The 17,690-nt window shown below is 40.1% G+C and overlaps 1 protein-coding gene across 1 annotated transcript in view; it reads right to left on the minus strand.

Moving 5' to 3' along the window:
• LOC124858738 (heterogeneous nuclear ribonucleoprotein L-like) overlaps positions 1–17,377 on the minus strand; it is a 49,772-nt gene extending 32,395 nt beyond the window's left edge. Inside the window, exons 1-2 of the mRNA XM_047350928.1 lie at positions 16,761–17,377; positions 9,195–9,313 (exon numbers count right to left, since the gene is read on the minus strand). Coding sequence (XP_047206884.1) covers positions 9,195–9,313; positions 16,761–16,985 — 344 coding nt within the window. The 5' untranslated portion in view covers positions 16,986–17,377. The remainder of the gene's footprint in view (positions 1–9,194; positions 9,314–16,760) is intronic.
• Positions 17,378–17,690: the final 313 nt, after the last annotated feature.

Genomic DNA, 17,690 nt, shown 5'->3' on the forward strand with positions numbered 1-17,690 from the left:
AAACCATTTTCTAATTACATATTTAAAGCCTCTGTCCTTTTGAAATAATAAAGATGTTTACATTTACCTATAAAGAGTGATAAATTTCTCAAATAATGGAACAGGAAGTGCTTTTATTTAGATATTTTCAGATGGAGGTGTTCTTGTAATGACAGTATAACAGCCAGACAATGTCAGAGTTAAGTTTATTTTGTTCTGAAAGCATCCAAAGTCATTTAACACAGCATTCAGTTGGAGAGAGTAGTCATTATTGAGAAGTTACAGGTAACGTCATTAACATCCCATAATAATCCACCAGTCAATCCACCAAGTTACTGGCTGAAGTAAAACCTGCCCAGCAGCTCCAGTCTGTGGCTCACATATTGACTTCGTTTCACTCTTCATTATACGAGGTAAAAGCTGTTAATGAGCCTCAATTTGTAAACTACGAGTCCAAGTCAAGTCTCAACCCTTTATGGCACAAGTCTAAGTCGAGTCTCAAGTCTTCTATATTTGCAACCTAAAGTGGAACTCAACCCCAAATCAACTTTTTTTGCAGATAAACTGTATAAATTGGGCCTTAAGGTGTATCTTTATGTTTCTGTGGAATTTTTGACATTTCCATGTAAACTTGCTTAAGTCTTAGTGCTTCCCTATTGGGGATGAACGGTGGCTACTGCAGTTGAATTTTCATATTAAAACAATTTTTCCTTTTGGTTCAAACGGTACAGCTTGGAACACAGCCTCGTGTTTCGGTATTAAAACCATCTCACTCAGACTCATGCACCGTAGCGAGTCAGGAGTTAGAATTGCAGGCATGATCATAACATTTTATTCTTTATATCTTCAATTATATGTTTTATTTGAGGTAATATAAATCTGAATGTAAATATAAACTCTCTTAATGTTTTTTACTGCTTTGAATGTTAGCCCATGCTAGCAATGATGCTGCTAACATCATTTTACCACTCAGAAGCTGGACTCATTCTGTCCTTCACTACCTCAGTCACGCCGGCTTTGGGCATCACTGAGTTAGCGCCTTGAGCCAGCAGCTGGAACTGGTAAGGCTCAGGCCCGCTGGGCTTCATTAAGCCTCTGTCAACCTCTAGTGACGAGGGGAGTGAAAAATCTACCAGCGTCGCTCTGCTCAATCTCCATGTTTCAATATGTCAAATTAAGCTAGCTGCCACTTTCCCTTGTCCTCCTGACCACACCCCTGTTCAACCTTCTCTGCTTATCCCCACACTTGGCCATGCCCCTCAGTGTCTCTTGGCACCACCCACATTGGTGGCATTTTCAAACTTTGTCTTGGGGCGAGGTTATACTTTTACATCAGGTTGTTCCGCTTTAAGTGCGACTCGAGTTGATGTCTCGAACTCCGTCTCTGCCATACTAAGAAAAACACTCAGTACCATTTTCAATATTACAGCCAAACATTTTGAAAGCATACAGTTCTTTCTCATAATGAGCAGAAAACATTACAAGTTAGGGTGTGGCATTTTCTCTTAATTAGGGCAAACCCAGAAAAGTAGGTGGCAATTCAGCACTAACTTAGAAAAATAAATGTTCCCATGGAGCAACAGAAAGTATTATTCGATTCAAAATAGATTTTCTCAGGGATGAATACAAAATATTTTTTACAATGTAGACAAGGATTTGATCCATGCAAATAAATTTAGTAGAAGCCCTGTTCAGTTTGTGTTTCTGGTCAATTTTCTTTGAAGATCCTATCTTAACTATAGTAATTGCCAGCTTCAGACTGGTCCACCATTTGTTGATTTTAACTTATTTAATTATTAAACACAAAAGCAGCTAGTACTTCTACCACTGAGCAGAGAAGTGATGGTATGCTGATAATTTCAACGCTTCACTATTTAGTAGCAAAGTATGTAGTCAACAGAGCTATCTGCTGATGCATGTTTTATGTGTTCCTTCGTACCTGCAGTAGAAGCAAGCAATTTGGAAACCTACTACGCAATCTGAAAAGACTCACTGCAGAAACTTAGACAAACATAATATTGTAATGGAGCTATCCGTAACTAATATTATAGATTAAACAGATAGGGTTGGCATCCAGTATGTTTACTGTTTCATTGTTGCACGTACTAGAGATTCACTGACATTTATAAATTTCTAGCATGAGGACCCTATCCTTTGGCTTTTCCTGTTTATGTCTTATAGGCAAAATACCTCCAAACAACACTTTTGCATATCTTGTCAGCTAGAGAGGGTCACAAAAGCTATCATGCTTTACAGCTTAGGTAAGACTGTTCAGCTGTCCCTCTTCATGGAGGGACCGGGTTAAGTGTCTGGGTGTCTGCAGCGCTGCTGTGTGAAGCTCTGTGGCTGCTTAAGGGCATGGAAATGGATCAGTTTCTGTTGGTTTTGATACAAATCAGTGTTTTTTAAAAATGTATTTTTTTTAGTATCAATTATGCTAAAATAATTTGGACAATCCTAAATAGCGCAATGTAGACACTCATTGGTACCTTGATTAAAATGTAGGACATATTAGAGAAACTGCACAGGAAGGCTACCAATAGACAGAAACTGAAGAATGGTTAGTACTATAGTATTCGTCATACACTACCGGTCAAAAGTTTTAGACGCACTTTCTCATTTACTGGTTTTCTTAATGTTTGACTATTTCCATTATATGTAGATTTTCACTGAAGGCATCAAAACAGTGAATGAACACATATAGAATTATGTAGCAAACAAAAAATTGTAAAAGAACTTTAAATATATTTTAGAATCCTTAAAGTAGCCGGTCTTTGCTGTGATGACTAAAATATTAACCTGTGGCCGTCTCTTAGTGAAACTCTAAGAAGTTCTTTCAAAACTCTTTGGAAAACCATTTCAGGTGACCACCTCATGAAGCTCAAGGAGAGAACGCCAAGAGAGCAAAGCAGTCATCAAAGGTTGGTTATTTTGAAGAATCTAAAATATAAAAATATTTAGATCTATTTCACACTTTTTGTTTACTGCATGTGTACATGTGTGTTCATTTATAGGTTTCTTGCCTTTGGTGAGAGTCTACAATGTAAATAGTCATGAAACCACAAACCCATTAAATTAGAAAGTGAATCTAAAACTTTTAACCGGTAGTGTATGTCTATACTAAGAGAGCGGCTGCAACTCAGAAGGCTGTCTAAGAGGTTTGGAGAACTTTTGTAAGGCAGAATGGGCAAGTCAACGTGTAGGGTGCTGGCAGGCTTCTACCAAAAAAGACTGAATGCTGAAATTGAATCAAAAGGTGCTTTAACAACAGTTCAGTTAAAAGGTGTGTGCATTCTGCAACCAGGTTATTGCAGTTTTTATAAATAAATTTTTCCTCAAACATATATGTTTGTTTATCAGGTGAAATGTACAGTATAAATACCATATAACTGTTGGTAGACGTGAACTAAACAAGACTGAATGCTAAAAATAAATTAAAAGGTGCTGCAACAACATACTAGTTCAACTGTATGCAACCAGGTTTTTATATTTGTTACCTGTAATGAGTTTGGAAATGATTTTTCATAACCTCATATGTTTATATCACAAAAACGTCCTATTTTAACAGTGTGTGCACACGTTTTATTTCTCTACTGCATACTGTATACAGTATATGTTATGATCTAATGAAAGCCGTTATCCCTGAGCTGTTGATACCAAATGTATGTTTTGTGTAACTGAAACATAAAGGTGCTTCTCTCTTTTCAAACTGTTGACTAAGACCATATGCTACGTATTGCATGTGTTTTTGTATTTCCCAACTCATTTCAACCTAATCTATCATTTGGTCAATATGGGGCTGATAACAATGTCACAAGGGCACACAGCAGTAGGTGAGTTAAGGCACATTGACCACACTTTCTGAGTACTGTCCACAACAACTTTGGTGTTCATGTGTGAAAATGCCTTCTGTAAAACTGTTCTTCATAAGGCCGATTCACCAGTCTCAAGGCACTTGGCTATGTGAACTAGTTTTTAACATAAATCTCAAACCACAGTGTAGATAAATAAGTTAATGTTGTGAAGGTTACAGAGCTGGGGTAATGTCTTGTCTGGAAGTTGTGCTGTTTCTAAACCTGTGGATGAATTGATCTCTGCCACTTTAAAAGCAAGATCACTTGCTAATTTTATATCAAAATCTCAACTGTTTACATACACTCATATTTACGTTGGGTTTTTACCAGTGCAGTTCAATCGTTCATCACAAAAAACATTTTACAAAGATTTTTAGGAAGCAGTTTGAATTTTCTCTGATCCAAACAGATTCAGAATTATTTATAAAGGCTCAAATATATGAATACACCCCCAATAATATCTGGATAAATGTCACTTTGCAAGTTGCAGGACACATTTTATATTTATCAACATACTTTTAACACGATAGAAATAGCAGAGTTCATTTAAATTAGTTGTTTTCTTGGCACAGATCTGGCCTTCCAACACACAATGGAACCTCTGAATATACATTTAATGCATTTTAACAGGCAACCTGTTAACAATTGGTTTATGGAACCACACTTCCCCCTGAAAATAAAGGAAGTTAAAATAATTTAACAAAAGACAAGGCAATTTTGAACATAATGGACTCCTTGAACTCTGTTTATTCTAGTTATTTTCCCTCAGTTTTCCTCTGCAAGTTTCCACACAGCTGGCATTCATTTTCCTAATCATGCTAGCAATCAACCTCCCAAATATTTTAATCTCCCAGTTTCCATCATGGTTTCTAGTCCTAGTTTCCTTGTTGTATTGTTCCTTATTTCTCAAGTTTGTTTGATCCTGAATCTTCATCAATAAACCATCACTCCACCATGCACTGGCCTCTCTCCTGTCTGCATTTGAGTCCACAGCAAACTTCAAACCAGACATTATGGCTAAAAGACTGTCAGGGAGCCCTGACATTCAGTATTTTGTCCAGGTTTGGAATGAAAAAGAAATAGGTTAATTAACATCTGATTTAAATGTTTAGTTTAGGCAGATTGCTATGTGTAATTTTAACCAAAAAAATCCACAAATACATATTTTGCTCTTTGCAGGAGTAATCGTATAAAATGGTGACCACATTGAGTTCAGCAGTACAGAAAACATAAAAAAATAAATTCACATCAGAGAGACACTTACTGACCAATAGAGTTCTCTGATATCAGCTGATTAATGAAGTGAGAGGGAACACTGGTTTTTGCTGAGGACATTTCCTGTTAGTAAAACTTGTATCTGAACTGAAGTCCTGTCTTTACAGCACTCCACATAGCTGTATAATGGTTGTATGCTAGTTGACAGCAGCACTCATCATAGCGCTATGTTTTTGTTTGGGGGTTTTTAACCGACAGTCTTCCAGGTAACTGTGCTGCTTGAGGAGGGTCACATTATTTTAGTAGATGGTCCTTCAATGTGTCCCACGATGGACCACGTTCAGACTGTCAAACTGTCCCAAGCCGCCTGTATTCAGCTCTGTCCCGACACAACTGGGTCACTCGGGGTCTTATCCTGCATTATCTATTCCAAAGCCAGTTGAGATACGTCTGTAGGATTACTGTCCTGTTAGAACACACGGCTGTGCCCAAGTTTTGACCATCTGGCCCAAACTGACACCTTTGATGAAAGGAGATTGGTTAGGATTTTTAGGAGCAACTCATGAACCACTAAGGCTCAAGGCCACCTTGTTGGCACGTTTCCACTACAGCTTCCTTCTCCAGGAACCAGGGTAGTTTTCTGGGGCCATCCTTACTGCCCTGCATTTACCAGGGCAAAAACATTTGAACAGGGTTGGGATTTACAGCATAAAAAAGGTCCTGGTAAGGAGTTAGTACCCTTTCATTTAGCAGGCACATTTGGATGGAAAGCTATATATATAAACAACCACAAATCCTGTAGTTCATTAGCAGATCTTTTTAAGAAGAAGAGGTTCCTTTGGTAATCAGGATTACACTTTCACGGTGCAAACGCTGTGAAATGATCACAAGATTATGGGTTTTCTCCTCTCCTCTCCTCTCCCAAAATCCAAACCAACCTGGCTCTATGTGAAAAAGTAACCATGCACTAAACCTATTAACAGGTTGTTCCTCCCTTGGCAGCAACAGGTGCCTTCAAGTGTGAAAGCTGGTAATGAGTCTTTAACATCACTGTGGAGGAATTTTGACCCACTCTGCTTTGCAGGATTATTTTAATACAAAAACATTGTAGATTTTTCAAGCATGAATGCCCAGTTTAGCATCTCAATCAGATTTACATTTAAGCCTTTAATCATGCACCTGGCACCTTTAGGCTTAAAGTGATCTTTTAATGTGACCAATAAATGTCATGTGCCTTGAAGTAATATTAATGTTCTGGAGCAGCCCAGCCAGAGTAACGACTTGAATCTGATTAAAAAGATGGTCAACAATTAGAGGAAGAGGTTGATAGCAATAACCGAGAAAAGTACAGATACATTTCAACATGCTGCTTTTTAATAAAATGTCAATAAAAATAAATAAATAATTTTCTTATTAATTGAGACTCCTTTTACATGGTTTTATTATCGTTTGACAGTTAACCTTCCTTATTTCCATTTAGAAACAAACTTCTTGATTGAGTAAAAAAAATGTAGAGGTATGAATATTTTGGGCTTAACTGTAAGTCCAAATCAAATCTTTCATTTTGTTTTTCTGTTGTTTTAGCCCTGCAGAGGTGGACTTGGTGTCTTTGGGATCATTGTTTCTGAAATAATGTTATATAATGGAACACACACCTTTCAAAAAGGTCCACTTTTGTATCATCAGTCTACCAAACATTTTTCCAGAAGTCCTGGACATCATCAAAATGTTCTCTGTAAATGTGAGACGGCCCTTTGTGTTCTTTTGGTCAACAGTGGTTCTGGTCTTGGAACCCTCCCATGGAGGCCATTTTTACACAGTTCTTATTTGATCTCCTGGATGAGTTGTTGGTGAGATGGTGGAGTAATTCTGGTGTGCCATCAACTCCTGGGACGGTTCCCCACTCTCCCATGTTTTCTCCATTTGTGGATGGTTGTAACTGTGGTTTGGAGTCCCAAAGCCTTAGAAATGGCTTTATAATCCATCCTTTGTAACTCTTATTGATTTTGGTTTTGAATTTCTTTAGATGACGCCATGATATGCTGCGTTGCGACATATATTAGCCTACTTCATGCTGTCAGACAGGCTCTATTAAAGAGGTTTCTTTATTCTACTGGCCAGACAGTATTCAGGCCTGGGTGTAGCTAGTGAACCAAAGAAATAAGTCGGGCGATACCATCACTTAAAAACCTGCTCTATTGTATCACCTCAGATTATGTTTATTTGATAACATTTGCTGGATCATCGGGAACATTTAAGTGAGTCAAACAACATAAATCTGTAAGCGGTAGAATAGTTTTCACATCTCTGTATCTATATCTATAAACATCTTATTTACCTTAAATATTTGCGGTAGGAATTGAGCTCTAGCATTTCTGATAAGAACAGTGATGACATTTCTAGCCAGAATTAAACCCGAGGCTTGTGGCTTCTCTGCTACGTGCTAAATGAGATGTATCTAAATATTACTGGGTGTATGTATATGATTCATAGTTTCTGCAAGTTTCAGTAAGACCAAGATATTTAAGACCTTATGAAGACCACTAGGATTAACATTTTGGAGCGACCTGAAAAGTAACTTAAATACTTAACATGTTTCCTTTACTTCATAAGTTAAGCAAGATCAATTCAACTTTATCAACTTAAATTTCTCAGGATCTGGGTTTGTGTTTGTCTCTTTTGTCTCCTGAGCGAAGCTACAAGCGTACCCTGTCCACCCTCCAACGTAAGCCACAGCACCTCAAACTTGTTTACTGCAACCTGAGTTCCACAGAACAGCACCAAGTGAACTCTCTACGGATATACCTGCTTAAGACCTGGATCCTGAATCTCATTCCACCTGGTGACCTGACCATCATAACTCGATAAGCCGATCTCAGTATCAAGATAACTATTTGCTCTTAGTTTCGTTTTTCCCTCCGTTACCCGTACTCATAAATTCTCTTCACTTCTCTCCTTATAGTGAGATATTTCGTCTGTACCGTTCTTGACTATATCTTCAATAAACAATCTTTGTTTTACTTCCTCCTCTTGAGTGTTTGCTGTATGTGGGTCCGAGCTATTTCGAACATAATGACAAAATTTGAGTTTTTCAACATAAGGACTTGAGTGCCTTTGCAACTATGTTACCAATTAATGGTAAGCAAATAATGAATAGACTTACAAGTGTAAGACTTACCCAAATATCCTTCCAAGACCTAGCATTGAAAATCTGGGGGCATTTAGGAATTTCTAAAGCCAAAACATTGAGCAAATTCAGGACTTTTTTATGACTAAGATCCTAAAGAAAACCTGGATCTGCAGCTGTGTGTAGTTTGATCATGTGTGAATTAGAGAAAAGCCACACAAAATTCTATTATGTCCATATAACACCTGGTTTTCAATTCATTGATTTGTTTCGTGTTATATAATCATACCATTACAGAGCAGAAACAACATATCTTAAAAGCTGTTATATTCATATATAATGATATATAATCAAAACGGCACCAGCTGAAATAAAACCAGTGGCTTCAAGATTGAAAAAATCGAGACCAGGAATCAGCCACAAAACTGGGATCGGTGCCTCTCTAAGTTTTCCATTCGTTAGATGGAAGTGACGGTCAGTGTTTGTGTGTTCAGCTGAAAGTCGGGGAGCAGCTGAGTCCGTCTGTGAGACATTACCTAACAACTGGAGAAGATGCCCGGCTGGAACAGAACTGAGCTTTTAAATGAATCCATGATTTTAGCATCGACGTTAATCTGACTGCAGTGGTCTGTGGTTTGCTTTCTCATTTCCTTTAAGAACCAACAGGCCAGTGCTTTCACGTATCTCCGGTTACAAAGCCTACACTGAGATGCTCCTGAGCAGCTGCCCAGCTGAGGTTGCCATGGTTATATATCAAAAATGGATTTGTTTATTCATTTAGACAACCTTCAAATGTCAAGATAACTGCTAAAAACATTGTTTTATCATATTTATGAAAAATATGTTGAAAATAAATATCTGAATAAATAAATTTCTGGACCTGTCAGTACATTTGGCTGATAATTAATGATCTCTATCTCTCTTTATTTCGCTGCTACACACACACACACACACACACACACACACACACACACACACACACACGCGCGCACACACACACACAATGGGTTCTGTCTTACCATATTGGTCCAAATTTCTTCAGGGCGTCAATGAGGTCTGCTTCCACCACAGCCTCACACAGACCCCGGACATGGACCACCGGACTAGGAGATATGAGATGGGAGTCCTCGCCATTATCCTGCAACACAGTTAAACACAATCACCACAAACACTACAGCTATTTTCATACCATGTTGTACTTCAGGTTGACATACTCGGTGTCCATTTCTTACTTTTACTGCCACGAAATAATGACAAATAAAGCACCTTGTAAAAGTATTCACACCTCGTGAACTTCTTTTTGTCACATTACAAACCACAAACAATGTGTTTTATTGGGATTTTCTAGTATGTGACAGACAACACAGGATAGTGCATAATTGTGAAGCGGAGGGTAAATAAACATGGTTTTCTAATGTATTTTTTATCAGTTAAACTCTGAAAAGTGTGCTGTGACTGGACTATATTCAGGCCCCCTGAGTCAATAGTTCAAGCTGCTGGTGTTTTGGGGTGTGTCTCTACCAGTTTTAAACATCTGCAGAAGTCTTCTATACAAAACAGCTGAAGCTCAGTCAGACTGGATGGAGTGTCTATAAACCACCCTCAAGTCTTTCCACAAATTCTCAATTTAATTTGTTCTGGACTTTGACCGGGCCATTTTAACAAATAAATATGCCTAGATCTAGACCATCTCATTGTAGTTGTGGCTGTAAGTTCAGGGTGGTTGTCCTGCTGGAAGGTGAACCTTCACCCCAGCCTCATGTCTTCTGCAGCCTCTAATAGATTTCCATCCAGGAATGTCCTGAATTTCGCTTCACTGTCGTCCCATTATCTCTGACCAGCTTCCTGTCCCTGATAAAAAAAAATGTACCCCCACAGCATCATGCTGCCACCATGATGATTTAAGTTCTGGATTATGTTTATTTTCTGCCATATATTTCACATTTTTTTAGTCTGGTGTTTGTCACAAGTCCTACGTGGCAAACTAAAAATGAGGCTTAGTGTGACCTTCTTTTAACCACAGATTGTGCAGTGCATGACCAGGGGTTTTCCTTTCAACAGATTCTTCCTACTGAGTGGGGGACACCTCATCCAGAGTAACCAAGTGCCTGTTGGCTGCTTCTCTGATTAATGCTCTTCTTGCCCAGCCTTTCAGTTTAGGTGGACGTCCATGTCTTTGTAGGTCTGCAGTTGGTCCATCCTCTCTCCATGCTCAGATGTTGGATTGAACCGAGCTCTGGGAGATGTTCAAAGCTTGGATATTGCTGTAGAAGCTAATCCCACTTTAAACTCTCCACAACTTTCTCCCTGACCTGTCTGCTGTGTTCCTTGGTCTTCATGATGCTGGATGTTCTCTGATGTTCTCCAGAGAACCTCTGAGGCCAGAAACAGATTCAGTTACATAATGACACAAATGACTGCACCTCATCAGACTCGTCCGTGAAACTACTGAAGTTTGCAGACGACACCACTGTCATTGGACTGATCCAGGACGGTGATGAGTCTGCATACAGACAGCAGGTGGATCGGCTGGTACACTGGTGCGGTCAGAACTACCTTGAACTCAACCCACTCAAGACTGTGGAAATGGTGGTGGACTTTCGGAGAACACCACCCCCATACACCCCCCTCACCATCCTCAACAACATTGTATCGGCCGTGGACCACTTCAGGTTCTTAGGAACCACCATCTCTGAGGACCTGAGATGGTCTTCATACATAGACACTGTTTGAAAGAAGGCCCAGCAGAGACTGTACTTCCTGAGGCAACTCAAGAAGTTCATCCTTCCACAGGAGCTGCTGGTCATCTTCTACTCTGCCATCATTCAGTCTGTCCTGCCTTCATCCATCTCAGTGTGGTTTGGATCATCCACCAAACAGGACAGGTCCAGACTGCAACGAATAATCAGCAATGCAGAGAGAATAATCAGGGCTGACCTTCCCTCCATCCAGGACTTATACAGGTCTAGGGTCAGGAAAAGAGCTGCTAAAATCTCTGCAGACCCCACACACCCTGCACATAAACTGCTCAGAGCTTTATCTTCAGGCCGCCGCTACAGAGCACTGTTCACTAAAATCAGACGCCACAGAGACAGTTTCTTCCCCCAGGCTGTTTCTCTGTTGAACATTCAATAGAGTACAAAACAACAGCATACAGATGTTGCAAATGCACCTTTTAATTTATATATGTGTATATTGTACATTGTAAATATGTATATTCTGTAATGCAAAAACAAAACAAAAGAGCAAAGTGTACCGGAGTCAAATTCCTTGTTTGTATGTACGAACTTGGCAATAAAGCTGATTCTGATTCTGATAATGATCCATGGACCTAATCTCTCTCGGCTACCCTGCCAACAGTTTGTCAACCGTTCTCCAACTGAACATACAACACTGAATTTCCTCTGTGCAGTTATTAGAGATGAATACAACTCGTCCTTGAAAAGGAAAAGCAGACCATGGTATGGCACTTCTCACCTCCACCCACACACCCACTGTTCACAAGGAACCTGTGAGCAGAGGAGCAGTGAGAAGGTGGTCAGAAAAAGCTGGAATTAAAGCCTGAAGTGGATGGTAACAATATTTATGCCATGACTGATTGCTTGACAGGCTACATACACTTCTGTGTGGAGAACATCTTCCCCAGTAAGACAGTGAGGCATCTTGACCGTAATGTTATAAAGACATACCAGGAGAACTGTGGGATTCCATGCAACCAAACCAAATTATCCTTAGACCCTTACCTATGAAACCTGCTGCACATTCATTCTTTATTACATTTCCAAACAGGGGGCTGTACGGCGACGTCGGCAAAGCCTCATTAGCTTCAGGTTGATTAGGCAGGCTGGCTGTGTGCATGAGGCTTGCAGACATTAGGCTAGGCTGATAACATCTAAATCCAAATGACTCCAGGAGTTTGACACTTAACTGAGGAGGCCCTTCCAGTATGCATTACCTCATCAAGTTGTTTGTTTATTTGTCTCCATTATAAAATGATCTTGATCTGCTGTGTGTGACTCTCAAGCCTTTCTATCTTCCCCATGAGTTCAGCAACATTATTCATTGCTCCACCTATGTTCCTCCTGGAGCCAGTCCCTCTAGGGCTGCAGCACTAGCAGCAGACTGTGTCCAATAGCAACTCCAGCACACTCCTATTACTCCAGTCTTCATAATGGGAGACTTCAATCACTGCAACTTAAATAGTGCACTACCTGGCTTTGAATAGTATGTTTATTGTGCCACCACGCAAAGTCACACACTAGATAAGTGCTAGGGCAAAATGAAACACGCTTACAGAGCCATAGCCAAACCACGTTTGTCCAACTCCAATCATAACATCATCCATCTCATCCCCACATACAAAACAGCTCTGAAAAGAAGCAAATGCCAAATTAAACCACTTCACATCTGGTCTGCTGGCAGCATGGAGATGCTGTTTTCTTTCCACAGACTGGGACACTTTCTCTGTGGAGCGAAATCGGGACATTGCCACAGATCTACCCCGACATCAGGCCTTACATCACAAGGGAGGTAAAAGACTGCATTAACCAGAAAAAAACCAAGTTATCAAGAATAAGGTTTACCTAGAATCAAAAATCTTTCAATAGAAGATGAATCAGAAGCTAAAAACATGAGAAGGCCATTTAGGAAAATCTGTTATCTATGAACTCAAAAGGACTATGGCATGGTATGGAAATAGCTGCAAACATGAAACTTTCCCACAAATTTATATCTATGCTGTGGATGAACTGGCCAAAGGAAATGAACCGAATGCTTTTTATGGACAGTTTAATCATCATGGTTTCTCTGCTGAACGTGACTCAGTACTTGGTGATGTGTTTGTGAAGGAATGACGCATGATTGAGTTTATCTGTAAAAAATGTGTTCAAGCAGGTTAACACCAATAAGGCCAAAGGTCCACATGGTATCTCTGCTTTTCTATTAAGAACCTTTGCGGGTGAATTAACACCTGCTTGGAGGACAGATTTCTAGAAGTCTTTGGACACCCACATAGTACCATCTCAGTGGAAAACTCCTCTCACCATTAGCTCTGGTGCATCCCAGAGGTGTGTCAGTTCACCCTATGTACCAATGACTGCATCTGTAACACACCCAACAACTAAATGTTTCAATTCTCTGATTCAGCCATTCTCTGCCTCAACACAGATCCATCAGATTCAATGACCAACAGATAGCAGACCCAAAGTTTTGTCCAGTGGTGTGACAAACATTTCCTGATTCTTAATGTCCAAAAAACACAGGAAAGGAACTTTACACCGAAGCCAGTTGGAGACCATTTACCAGTCTTCATCCATAATCACAGTATTTCCCAAGTGGATGCATACAAATACCTGGTAATACTGTCCAGGTTAGGTTTGTCTGCACCAGGGTCCAGCAGCGACTGCACTTCCTCCACAGCCAGAGGGCCTGCTGTGTCGGACAGAAGGCGATGCTGCTCTTTTACTGTCCAAATGAAGGCCCAACTCATCTGGCTCACACAAAGAGCGATGTAGTTGATGGGAGTCAAGCAGCATCCCTCTCTTCAGACCATATTTAAGGAAACCATTAACCAGGCAGGCCCAGAAAATGATCTCAGACCACACTAAAGTATCAGCTTCTGCCCTCAGGTTGGTGCCCCGGAGTTCCTGCATGCAGCTTGGACCGCTACAAGACCTTATTTGTTCCCCTTTCTATCAAAGCCTTAAATAGCAACAAAAACACTAAACTGTGATTGCAGAATGTACCAATAATGGTCACCAGAATTTTTAACTGCACTTCCAAAGTTTTTATTGTCTTCATTTGTTTTAATCTGATCTTATAATTGTAGTACTGGGACAATGTGTAATATTCAGTCAGAAAAAGTGGATATAAATGTGAATGTTGTGTTATGTTTATGGATTATATATTTAAGCAGAAGCCAGTGTTTGTTTTGAACATACATTTCCTTTGAACATCAGAGCTAAGTTAATCTTATGAAACATCTCTAGCACCACAGTTTCCTAAAAACCCTTCAATATAACATGATGACACAACAACGAGTTGATCCTGCTTGTTGAAGCATTACTTGTTTAATGTTAATCCACTCTTGAATGAGAGAAAGACACTAATAAAGATGCATGTGCTAAACTGGTTGCAGGGCTTTGAAATGTCTTTAAACCAGTATCTCTGACCAATCAGAGGTCTGCATTGTTTCTGTGTCTCTGCATAGTAGCAGCATGATTCATACAAAACCACCAACTATTCTTTACAATCAGTTATCTGGCTTTAGAATCAATGCCTCGCAAATGAATTCACACCCCATGAATAATTTCACATTTTGTCACAGTACTCCTCAAGCTTCAAAAACCAACACAACACAGTGAATATTGTGAAATGGAAGGAAAGACAACGTTGTTTCGAAATATCTAAGAAATAATAATCTGAAAAGTCAGGCATGCATTGGTATTCCCCTCCCTTTACTCTAATACACCTAGATACAATTCTGGGCAACTAATTGAGTTCAAAAGTCACCTAATCAGTAAACAGAGTCAAGCTGAATCAGAGTCTAACTGCAGCGGTTCTGTTTCTGTCCTCAGGTTCTTTAGAGAACATTAGAGAACAACCAGCATCATGGAGACCAAGGAACACAGCAGGGTCAGGGAGAACGTTGTGGAGACGTTTAAAGCAGGGTTAGGTTCTACAACAATATCCCAAGCTTTGAACATGTCACAGAGCTCTGATCAATCCATCATCTGAACATGGAGAGAGGATGGACCAACTGCAGACCTACCAAGACATGGAGATTAATTGTAAAAAGCGTTGAACACCAAGTTCCTGGGTTCAAATCCCAACCTGGAGCATTTCAGCATCGAGTATGTTCTCTCCATGTCCTCATGCTTGCCCTCACAGTCCAAAAATATGAATCTTAGGTACATTGATCTCTTTAGATTCCCCTTAGGACTGAGTGTGTAGGTGTGCATGGTTGTTTACCCTGTTTTGCAAAGCACTGTGGGTGAAACACCAAAATAACTGAATAATCTGAAAGGTTTACCCTTCACTAACTTCCCATGTTACAACAAAGCTCCATATGTTGCACCACAATGTTTTTTACAGGGGTTATTTTTCTTCAGTTTGTTATATTTAGCCACCAACAACAGGCCATATGCTGATGTTTCCGAATAACAAAATACGGTTATTATAAGACAGAAAGAAAGCTTTTGCACTATTTTAAAAAACCTAGAAATATCCTTGTTTTGTAAAGAACATGATGTAGGAGTCAGTGGTGACGAGTGGAGGCCGGGGCCCCTCCTGACTTCTGCCATCTCAAACAAAGAATGTTTTACCTTCTATCTGTTCTTCCACTATAAACTGAACCACTGGTATTTAGTCATTTGGCTGCACTCTTCACCATGTATCACTGATTACAACAGGCCTTCAGAAGTCAACTCATACTATATGGAAAGCAGTGGCAGTCTGCAGTAACCATAGGTAAATATACTGGAATAAATGTGAATTAAATAAAACCTCAACCTAATCCTACTATAAAAAACACAGGTCTACAGCTATGTGTTGTCCTGAACAGTTTTTAGTACCTCTAGTACCTCTGGTATATGTACCTAAAAAGCCACCTGATATAAATGATTTTATTGCACAAGAACAAACCCACACTGAAGATTTTCAAACCTTTTTAAAAACTGCCTGTGTTTGATTTATCTGATAGATATGTTTGAATTGAAAACTAGTTAATAAAGGAGGTTTTTATTTCTTTACTAAAGCATTTATTTTACTTCTTGAATTAAAATGTTATTTCATATTTAAGTGAAGGTGATATAATGTTTATGAGCAATAATCTCCAATATAATCAAGATTTCTATTTATGTGTCAGCTTTTTGACTCTTAAATGTCTTTACTGTGAGGATATATATTTACCTTTATTTCAGACACAGCTGATCTGCATGAGAACAAAGTCCACAGCCTAAGAGGAACCTAATTTGACACAATTTGGAAACTATGCTGTGGTTTTGTGACATATACAGAACTGCTCTGCTCTAGGTTTGCTTCAGTTATCTTGTCTTTACAGCATGTGAAAATCTCATGATTGGATCTCACCAACACTGACCACAGCTCCTCTTCTTATTCTGGTAACTACCAGTGTGTATAGTATACCAACAGAGCACTTATGAGTGTTTAATTATCAAAATGTGATATTTACCTATAACTCCGTGCGGTTTTGGTGAGTTCAGAGTAACTTTACACCATCTTCACCTGTACAGCTTTGCCTACTTTACAGCCAAAAACGGATTCGGTGCTTCGTTAAACAAGTTGTCACTACAGTTTTTTTCCTTACAATGCAGGCCTGACTACCAGGACCTTCCCAGCTGGCTTCTAAAATGGTATGCGCTTTCTGGATCCTGGATGTCGACTCCGTCAGCCTGTTGGATGATGCAGTGTGCCTCCATGGAGGAGCCAGTGTGTGCCAGCTTGGAGATGCTGCGGAGCTCTCTGAGCGACAACAGCAGCAAACCATGGAGCGCGCGCGCGCGCACACGCCACCTTATGCGGTGCTGTTTGGTACCGTTAGGTTATAACATCCCTGCTCTTCTTACCTTTCGTCCTGATCCGAACTGCCTCCCACTCCACCGGGCCCGACTGTCCGTCTCCACCTCCCCGTTACCAGGCAGCGAGCCGCTGTCCGAGTCCTCCCCCTCCTCCAGTTCATCCTCCGCTCTGTCTTCCTTTTCCTCCAGTATCGACTCCTCCATTTTTGGCCGCTTGGCAGCCCTTCCGTACCCCCCTTCTTCGCACTGACCGCCTGGTTCTACCGTCGACATGTTCGCGGCTGCGGTAGAGCTGTCAGGTAGCGGAAGGAGAGGCTCTGCTGTCCGTCACTCCTATACGTCCATTCCAGTAGTTATCGTGCTGTGTCCCTGTCTCCACAGAAAACAGCCTCCCAGCCTCTGGATCTCAGTGTACCTGTCCCGTGTTGCGTCACTAGTCCAGGCTCCTGTCCGTTTCAATGAGGCTCTGCGACGCCACAGATTTCTGTGTGTGGAGGTGTGATAGCTCTGGAATATCCCGCCCCGCGAGCCTCTTATTATTGGATGGTCTTTCCAGCGCACTGGAAACACAGCATGTCATTGGTCGACGACAAGGCGTCAGCAGCCCCTGCAGTGGAGTCCAAAAGAGGAATGATGTACAGGGAGGAAGAAAATAAAGGCTGGAGGTTGGTGTTAGTGTAATACATAATTATCTGCATCGTTAAAAGGAAGTCGTTGTCATCCATTTAACTACATTTCTTTAAAGTCAATGGGCTTCTGTAAAGAAATGTTTGTGTATATCTACATGCGTAGATAGATAGATAGATTGATAGATAGATAGATAGATAGATAGATAGATAGATAGATAGATAGATAGATAGATAGATAGATAGATAGATAGATAGATAGATAGATAGATAGATAGATAGATAGATAGATAGATAGATAGATAGATAGATAGATAGATAGATAGATAGATAGATAGATAGATAGATAGAT

Source organism: Girardinichthys multiradiatus, chromosome 22 (assembly GCF_021462225.1).
Source record: "Girardinichthys multiradiatus isolate DD_20200921_A chromosome 22, DD_fGirMul_XY1, whole genome shotgun sequence".
NCBI lineage: Eukaryota > Metazoa > Chordata > Actinopteri > Cyprinodontiformes > Goodeidae > Girardinichthys > Girardinichthys multiradiatus.